The sequence below is a fragment of the Marmota marmota genome, unplaced genomic scaffold (genome assembly GCF_001458135.2).
Source record: "Marmota marmota marmota unplaced genomic scaffold, marMar, whole genome shotgun sequence".
NCBI classification, from domain to species: Eukaryota; Metazoa; Chordata; class Mammalia; order Rodentia; family Sciuridae; genus Marmota; species Marmota marmota.
In genome coordinates, this window is record NW_026000305.1 from 3,234,405 (window position 1) to 3,244,777 (window position 10,373).

The window sequence follows — 10,373 nt, forward strand, 5'->3', positions numbered from 1 at the left end:
CTCAACATCTAGTATTATGTTACCTCTTATTAGTGTATGAATATATATTTTTTCTTTTAGGTAAGTTAATTATATAAGATCCTGAAACATAATTGCTTTTTTCTTTAAGACCATGAGAATAAATCAAAATGAAAGGGCTACAACTATTAACATTAAATTGAAAAAAATTCTATCCACATACTAATCCAAAAAATTGATTTTTCTGACTCAGGCACTGCTGTCAGATTTACCTCCTGAATTAGAAGAGATGGATTTCAATCATGCTTCACCGGAGCCTGATGATACCTCATTCAGTGTGTCTTCTTTATCAGAGAAAAATGCCTCAGACAGTTTGTGATTTGAGGGGGAGGGGAATATATGATGCAGTCTTTTGGCTGCTTAACAGGTGTGCATTTCAAGATAACTGTATTCTGTTGCCCCAATAATCTTCAGTTGGAAAAATGCATTGTCGAAACATTCTGTGAAAGATGAACAAGATATAATGGCTACAATGCAAAAAGCTGCATGTGAAATTTTAAAGCATCATTTGAGATTTTCTTCCAAACTGGAACTCTGGGAAAAATTTAATTTTAAACAACTTAGCTATAAAATTTATTATGTCTGATTTCTGAAAGACTTTTGCTTGGCTTTATAAAAGAATCTTAGTAATAGTTTTAACCGGAGACACAAAAATTAAACCATTTCAACATTACTTATAAAGTTGTTATAGCTGGATTGGTCTTCTTTTTGTAGCCATTACATCTTTCTTCCTCTCTCCTTTTCCTATCATCTATATACACTTTTACTCAGGAAAGTGGATTGAAAATTAAAAACAAAACTTTAAAATATTATTCAACCTGGCTGAGTCCTGGGATTTATTTTTCAACCCTTATGAGAATTTGACTTGAGATAATGATTGAAAATTGAAATGATTTCTAGTATGTAATTGTAAATTGTTGGTATTCTTCTATTATCCGACCCAAATATTTTCAGGGATGGGAGAAAAATACAGAAAGTTAATTCACTAACATAAAGTCAAATAAATCATTAATTGTATAGAAACAAAATGTAAAAGATTAATCTCAATGGGAATTCTTCATTGCTGCCAATGGTAAACATTGATAAGATTTGTATTCTTGCAAATTTGTGTAACCATGTTAAATGAAATATTGCACAAATATTTCAAGTTTGTCACCATCTTCATAATATTTTTTCAGTTCTTACATTTTATGAAACAGGAGGTCAAGGTAAGCCACTGAGAATTTTTTTTTAATCTAGTCACTCAGCTTTACCACAAAATTTACCTCATTTCCATGTCAGGCATGTACAGAGCCATCAGCCAAGGATAACATCCAAAAAGTGTTATATTACTTTGGTTGTAAATCCTAGTTCTCTGAATTTCCTGGATACTATTCTGTGAATATTCACCTAAAATGGGCATGGTACCCTGTTGTTCTATTAGTAACTACCAGATGCCAACACATTGCAGACTGTTCTTTGCAGATCTTCCTTTCTGGGATACCAGAAGATATTACCAAGACCCATAGAAGGGAAAATTCCAGTTTTGCCCTAAGCTCACAGTGCCAAATATTTGTGAATTGGCAGTGTGGAACTGTGTTTTATGGTTAAATTACTATCTATACCTAAAAGACTAATGAAAGCTAAATGGCTGTTGTTTTCATTTCGGATATTTTTTTAAAAAAATTCAATGAGAGCCAATTCTTATCTTGGAATTTACTGATATTTATGAATACAGAAAGGTAATCATGAATGTCTTTGACCTTGAAATATCCCCCCTACACAAAGGTGAGGATCATTGGACAGTCCTTCATTTTTCAACTGTTTGTTTGACTTGATATTGCCACTATAATACTGTTATGGTTCCTTTGTTAGCAGAAGCATTTCAAGAACACAGGTATGCTGCCATTTAGCTAAGAGGTTCTTTGCAAACAATGTTTGGTATTCCTTGATGACAAGTCAAATTTGCATTCAGAAAAAAGAGCAAGCCCTCTGTAACAGAATCCCAGATGTTAATATTAAATTTATACATTGCATCAATTCCTCCATGAGATGTAGTCCCCACTCTGTACAGAAAATAGAAACCATTTCTTAAATAGGAAGAATAAAATCCCCCCAGCCTGAAAGTTTCTCCTAGGATCATTAGTTATGGTGAGTCTTTCAACTCAAATTTATTCTGCCTCAATTTAACCCTCTTCTTAGCTAGTTCTCATTGTAAAGTAAGAATAGGTAAGTTTCTCCTACATAATTTAACACTGAAGATTGTATCTTCACACCTTAGAATTTAGTCACTGAATGAAAATATATTTTTTAGTTCCTGCTATAAAGAAGGCACTGTACTGGATATTGGATTTCTCAGCAAGCCGTGGACTTCAAAAAGAAATGTTTCTTGTTAAATTTTCAGGGATATTAATAATATTTATTTAAGTAGAAACTGTAATCAATTTAAAGATTCTGCTAGGTATGATTCCTAGAGGGTATACTAGTTTACACTTTGGGGAAAAAGCATAGATGACTTCCTTGTTCCTGTATAAAGTTCCATCAAACTAGAAACTATACAAATCATAACAGTAAATTTAGGACTCCTTTTATCTTATCATTTGTATTTAATTATCACAATTATTTCTTTTACCATCACTGGAATTAAAACACTTCTGAAATGAAATGTGGTTGTTCTTATCTTGGAAACAAAGGAAACAGCTGCATGCAAAACAACATAATTTGCAGATTGAAATTATGCACCATAGATTCTGAAAAAGATGTCAAAGTCAAGTATTAAAAACTAGTATATAGGGCTGGGGCTGGAGCTCAATGGCAGCACACTTGCCTGGCCTGTGTGAGGCACTGGGATCAATTCTCAGCACCACCTATAAGTAAATAAAACTAAATAAAGGTCTATAAACAATTTTTTAAATATTAAGAAAAAACACTATTATATGGCTGAAGATGTAGCTTTGTGATAGAGTGATTGATATCATGTGCTAGGCCCCGGGTTCAATCCCCAACACCACAAAAGAAAAAAAAAAAAAAAAACTATTATGAAGAACATATTTTTTTACAGATACAGATTTTAAGGGAAAATGCAGTTCTTATTAACATCTCCATGGAAGGGGGTAAAAATCAACTAGTGTTTCTTTCTTTAGGGCTTACAGTCTTAAAACAGACCATAGGAATAAAGATGTAGTTCAGTGGTACAACCTGTGCTTAGCATGCATAAAGCTCTGTATTAGATCCAAAACCCTGAAAAAACAAACAAACAAAAAAAAAAACTACAAGGTACTATATGAATTGTTTCTCAAACAGAAATCAATGTTAAAAAAAAAAAAAACAACTTTTTTTCTGTTAGCTGTATTTGGATGTCTGCTTTAAGCTTAGTATAACCAAGTTATTTTTAAGCAGGAAATATATATTTGAGAGCATTTAACTTCCAAACTGTGGACTTAAAAAATGAAGCCACCTTCTACCTTGCAATGAAGCTAAAATTAATCACAAGAAAATGAAAATTGCAGTTGCCCTGGAGAATAGGAAAATTAACACATGCATGGAAAATGTTAAAAGAAAATTGGCCTCTTCATTGAACTAGGGGATGTTTTATTGTAATGTTATTTATCAACAGCAAGACTTTTGTACTGCTATTGCAATAATGTGAAAGACATGTTTCTTATTGTTGGAGAAGAAAAGGCTGTGGCCCAAACACATCCTATGCTCTATATACTACCAAGATCTCAAAATATATTTAAAAGGCCATTTTATCCAAAAACAGAAACTTCTAGCTTAAGGGTTTTTGATATTCAGCAGTCTTACATGTTTGTAGGATAAAACAAAAATGGTAGATTTAAAAGAATTCTGGACTCTAGAGGTTTTTTTTTGTTTTGTCTTGTTTTGTTTGTTTGTTTGTTTGTTTTGTACAAGAGCATTAAACTTATATTCAGTGAATAGTTTCCTCATCTCAGCCTGATTGCTCATGATCTTTTTTTAAGAGAAATTTGAAAATGTTAACTGTGACCATTCTTCCAGATTGAAGTAATAGTATACCAGGAATATTGTTTATTTTTAATGTATTAGATTTCTATTCAGATCCTAAAAATGCACAATTGTGATAATTTACCTTTTTAAGGGAGTTGTCCATGCCATTGTGTCTAAATGTTAGGTAGATTTCTCTTTGAAGTTGGTGTTATCCTTGGCAGACAGCACTGTATCATACCCTTCACCAAGCTATGCTCTGTAATGCTATAATGGAGGAGCCTACTAACTTTTGAACCTACAATCAACATACCATTGCATAAAACAAGCCTTTATTAAGAGCAGATTTGCTAACGGGGAAAAGAGAATAAAGTGATATTTTCATGCGAATATAATTATGATTGTTCCATTAAAGTGTATACTGAGTATATATTGCTCCACATTGAAATTTATTTTGCATTAACTTACTAAGTAATTCCTTTTAGCAACCCTGCATCCCTTTTACTGGTACTACCTCTGAAGCATACTATCACCTTAAAACTACATCAGATTGTAATGTGAATTTTTGTAGGGTTTTTATTTAAACTTTTATAGAGGCAATAAATGATTTCCAACTAATAGACATCTATTTCTTATTTTAGTGTTTATTTTTGTCAGTCTTTGTGTTATAAGCCTTTTTCCCCCATTTAAAACAAATCATTTCCTCTCCACTAGAAGGTGTTGAAAAAAAAAAAAAAGAGAAACACAAAGAGTAATAAGGTGTTGGAGGTCACAGTAGGGAGGACATGGAGTACTCAAGTGAAAATTTGATTAAATTTCAAGTTGACATATATATATATATATACTCAAACTTTACTTAATGAAGAACTACTCCAACACCAATGAAATATTGTGAATATTCTGTAGCAGGCAACGGATTTGCCCACAAGGACATATTTAAATGGTAAAACCTACAAGTAAATTGCCACATTATAAACAAAAACAATAGTATTTTTACAAAGATTTTTAATGTGTCAGTGTTTAACTTTTCCTGTTTCTCTTTGACACCAGTTGAACATGCTTTTAATTTAGATCAAATATACCTTCTTTGTCAAAGCCTTATACCAATTACAGCTCTTCATATTACCTAACTAGTGGGGAAGGAAAAAGGGAGTACAAAGGATAAGTTTCAAATAACACATCATCACTTTTCCTTCCCAGATAATAAATTTTCAAGAATGTTGCAAGGAGGGTTGGGGGTTGTGGCTCAGTGGCAGAACACTGGCATAGCATGTGTGAGGCACTGGGTTTGATTCTCAGCACCTTGTATCAATAAATAAAATAAAGGTTCATTGACAATTAAAAACATTTAAAAAAAGAATGTTGCAAGGAGAAAATCACATGCAAACATGCACTTCAATTGATACAAATCTTTCTCACATCTGTGAAAACATTGATTTAAGATGTTGAAATCTTTTGATTCCATAAAAATGAATGGGGATCATTATAAATCTATTTAAAAGACAAGTCAATGGATGAGAATCATTCATCAGATTGATATTTTTCACATCCCTTGATATTATTTTTTACAGTTTTGCTTATGTATTTATGCATATAAAGTACTTTATTGTAGACACATTGGAAAACATAGAAAACATAAAGAAAAATAAAATCACTTGTAGTTTCACCACCATATATTTATGACTGTTAACATCTTTTTTAAGTATTTTTTTTAGTTCTAGTTGGACACAAAGTTTTTATTTTATTTATTTATTTTTATGTGGTGCTGAGGATCTAACCCAGGGCATCGCACATGCTAGGCGAGCTCTCTATTGCTGAGCCACAACCCCAGCCCGACTGTTAACATCTTTTTGTTTTGTTTTGTTTTAATTACTTATACATGACAGTAGCATGCACTTTTATACTATGATGTATCATACATAGATGGGATATAATTTCTCATTTTTCTGAGTATACATATTGTAGAATCACATTGGTCATACAGTCACATACCTACATACAGTAATAATGTCTGTTTCATTCTACTACTTTTCTTTTACCCACATCCCCTGTCTTCCCCTTTTTTCACTTCCCTCTACCTAATCTAAGGTAACGTTATTTTTTTTTGCATTACAATTCTTAATGCATATAAATACCACACTTTTTGTATTTATGTTTGTATGTATTTCATTCTAGTCATTTCCTCTGCATATAACATATTTAGCATAACTGAGATTATACTGAATATGCAGCTATGTTTCCTGCTTTTCCCATGTGAGTATTTATCAACAAGGTGTTGATTAAATTTGGATCTAACAAGGTAAAAATATTTAAAAATTTGTAAAAAAAAATAAAAAAGCAAAATTTCTATTGATGAAAAGTAATTTACTATAGAGAATAAGGAGGTAGGTAACTATTTACATAAAATAATACCTCTAGATAACCTAGATTTAAAACAAGTGTTGATGCTTATTTACTTTCACAATAATGAAAGTAGTATATTTTAACTGCAAGTTACAAGACATTTCTCTAAGAATACTTCTACCCAGTAATGCTTTTATTGCTTACACTACTAAAACTTACTAACTTAAAAGTAGAACAAAACAATTTTAGACTATGAAAATTAACCAATGAAAATTGGGTACACCAATATGCACTTAAAGTAGTTATTCTTTAATACAAGTCCAATTATTCTGTGAAGAATTTTTCTGTAACATTGTTTCTATTTATCATAGTCTTCTGTTTCAGATAATTTATTGGAAAGTTTCCAGTTCTGGGTTTACTGTGAGATAACTGTGAATATTTATATTTACATTTTTTGAGGTAATATAGTGTACAACAAGACTTACATTCAAGAACCCACTTTGTGATCTAGGCCATATGAAACTCCAATCTTACCCAATACCTAGTTCACTCTCAGGTTAAATGTCAGGTCTTTAGACAGACTTAATAATTCTTTGCAGCTGTTAAGACACAATTTCAGTGCTGACTCCAATAATGCTGGAACTGGTATAAAAAAAAATGCTTGTTAGGTTAAATTGCATAGCTCACAGTTTTAAAATCCAGAGCACAGGTTGAAACTCCATTCAGGTTAGGAAGGAGATACAAGTGAGTACAACTTCATATGTTGCTTGTGTGGATAAAATACCAGATGCGGAGAAGGCCCTCCTGTCCTTTCTCACACCCTCCATACCTCTGTTAGAAGTTTATTAGTAATAATTTATTGGGGATAATTTATTATGCAATCATCCCTGACCAAAAAAGAAAAGAAAAAAGAAACCCTGATGTTTTGTCAAGCATCCATTCATACCACAGTGGGATTTGCTTACATTCTTTACAACATTAAGTAAAGAGAAAGGCACTGAGAGAAGGAAAGTTGAAGAGGTAGGTGTTTTAAACTATACAGTGAAAAATATATAATCACTAGAAGTCTTTAGAGAATCATCACAATGGACACTAATATGTGGGTGGTGGGAAGAAGAGACAGAATTCTATACACTAAAATTTGGGTGATTAAAGGTATGTATAGTATAGTTCAGTAGTCTAGTTGGGATTGAATGTTCAACAGTTAAATTGTGCAGTTAAATATATCAGTTTTAACACTTGATGTGTTATCACATAAGTTATTTGATCTTTTGGTGTTGCAAAATGTGAATAATGACAGTACCTATCTTAGAGTGTTGCTGTGAGGAATATAATAACATGTTATTTAGCACAGTGCCTAGTACACAGTAAGTACTTAATAAATGTTAGCCAATACTATTATTATTACTTCCAGAAAATGCAATTAAAAGGGGCCAAATACAACTCTGACATAATTTTGCCCTGAGCAGAAATGTCTCAATGCCAACATCTAGGAAAATATAAACAACTCTAAACAATTTCACCTAATTATATTATTGTAATACAGAGATGTCACATTGAAAGGGCAGCAGGATTTTATTACTAGTGCCCTCCACTACTTCAGAATTAATAGTCTTTCCTCCTCATCAAAGAGCTGCTGTGATGTGCCCTGGCTCATTATCTTGCATTGAATAAAGTATGAATGCCATATAACATATTTCATTCACTTTTATTGACCCATGATATCTATGTTAATAAGGGTTATAATCTTGTATGAACCAAATCCTTTGTGGATAAAGCTTTTTCTTTAACAATTCACTTGGTAGTTTATATAACAAATATTAATGTTCAATTCTCTCTCTCTCTCTCTCTCTCCCTCCCTCCCTCCCTCCCTCCCTCCCCTAACCTATTTTGTTCAAACAAGTTTTATTTATCATGAGATTTTGCATCATATTTATCTAGCTACATGCTCCATATTTACATGCAGCTTTCCTTATAGTCTATTCATGGACACATATTTTGTTTTCTAAGAGTTCTTTTTTTCGAATCACATATTATTTGAAAATACTTAGTTCACCCCTGTATCAAGAATTGCATAACCTGCATCCCCACTGGCACACTGAGTCCCAAGAAAGGGCTCTTTAACCTTTGTTAAACCTGTTTTCTTCACACAGAGCTATTTTTCCAAATTTACTAATATAAGTGCTAGACAGATTTTAATGGGTTTATTTTTTTTACATGTTCTCATGGTTTTTTTTTAATTTTCCATTTTCAAATCATTAACAAGTCTTAACTGGAAGAAAACAGCAATAAAAAAGTTAAAACAAAAAAAGCAAGAAACCTCAGATTCAGTTAAATAAGAAATATTGAACAATTTGGATATAAATTATTGTGGGAAACTAGGAAGAAAATAAAAGTGTTCTGGCACAGGTATTTAGAAAACCCAAGAAAAAAGGCAATATATTTTAAAATGCACTGAAACTACTAACCAAGAATTAATGTTTCTCCTCATCCTAATTAGAAACTCATAATATTATAAGAAACTCATAGTATTATGTCTTCATTTCCATTTCTTTGTATGCTCATTTCTTTCTTTTTCTAGTACAAACATTTTTAGTAGAGGAGATGAAATTTCTGAGGTGGAAATTTCCTGCATAGTAAAAGCTATGCCCCAGTCAAGTGTGGTGGCACACACCTGTAATTTCAGTGGTTCTGGACGCTGAGGCAGGAGGATCACAAATTAAAAGCCAGTGTCAGCAACTTAGAGAAGCTCTAATCAATTTAGTGAGGCCCTGTCTCAAAATTAAAATAAAAAAGGGCTTGGTATGTGACTCAGTGGTTGGGTGCCACTGAATTTAATCCCAGGTACTAAAAAAAATGCTATGTCCTAGCCTTTCCTTTCTTCAGTAAGACACAATGTAGTGTGGTATCATAGAAACAGCACTGGCATATGTGATTTTGTTCAAGCTAGACATTTTAAGTCTCAGATTCTTCATGTATGAAATGGTAATAATAATACCTCTTCTGATTTTTTCTCACAGTAATATGTAAGGATAAAATGTACTAGTTTTAAAAGTCATTTACAACATACAGAGCACTACAGAAATGCAAAACATTAGCATCTGTTAATAAACAGATGTTAATTCACTGACTACCTATGTAGTCAAAACTCTATGGGTTCTTGGGGACATGGGAAAAGAAATATGTTTTCTGGCTTCCATGAGCTTAGCATATACCTTGGAAAATTAGGGTTAAACACACGAAATTTAACATGCATTTGAGTAAAAAAAAAATGTTATGGTGTGGTTGCTAAGAGATTGGGAAGGTTTTACTTGCTGGGTGTTGACTTCAATAAGGGCAGATGCTAAATGAGGCTTCATGTAAAGGGATAAATTTGAGTTGGGTTGTATCCAATTAAGCCCTCTCCAGTCAAGTATTTACCCCTGATGGCCACCAAGAAGTGATGTGAATAAAACGTGAATATACTCACAGTTTCAAAGATAACTCCTAGACATTTTGTTAGCTTTCTTTAATGCATTGCCTGTTGCATATCCATAGCTTAAGAACTTATTTAGTTCCTTTTTGAAAATGTTCATATATTCCATCTCTATTCACATAATTTTTATTCAGTTTACATTATGTGCCACACATTGTGCTGGGTGTTAGGTCTGATGACTTCTTAGAACAGGTTCTATTAGCATCCTTTCTGTAGAATCATAAAATGGCAGAAGATTTTAAAGATTCTCTGTATCAAATCTGTCAGAATTTTTCTATGGAAAAGGAAAATGGTGCTCAAAAAATAATATTTATATTATTTACCCAATATCTCACAATTAATAAATGGTAAAGCCAGGACTTGACCCTCGGCCTCCTCCCACCTAGGTATGTTTCCTGTCATGCTAGATTATATAATAGTACCTTATTTTAGTGAGCCTAATACTACCTCTTTTAAGTAATGGTTCTCAAACTTAAAAATAAATAAGAATCAGGGTGGGAAGTTGTTTGTTTAAAATGCATGTTCATGGCACCATCTAGAGATGATGAAAAAATTAAGAGTTTATATGCTTTTTCCCCCCTAATGATTTGATTTG

At 32.3% G+C, this 10,373-nt stretch overlaps 1 protein-coding gene across 1 annotated transcript in view; it reads left to right on the forward strand.

The window, feature by feature from the left end:
- Window positions 1–4,569, forward strand: part of Hdx (highly divergent homeobox) — a 116,631-nt gene extending 112,062 nt beyond the window's left edge. The window contains exon 10 of the mRNA XM_015502120.2: window positions 212–4,569. Within this exon, the coding sequence (XP_015357606.1) occupies window positions 212–337 (126 nt within the window). The 3' untranslated portion in view covers window positions 338–4,569. The remainder of the gene's footprint in view (window positions 1–211) is intronic.
- Window positions 4,570–10,373: the final 5,804 nt, after the last annotated feature.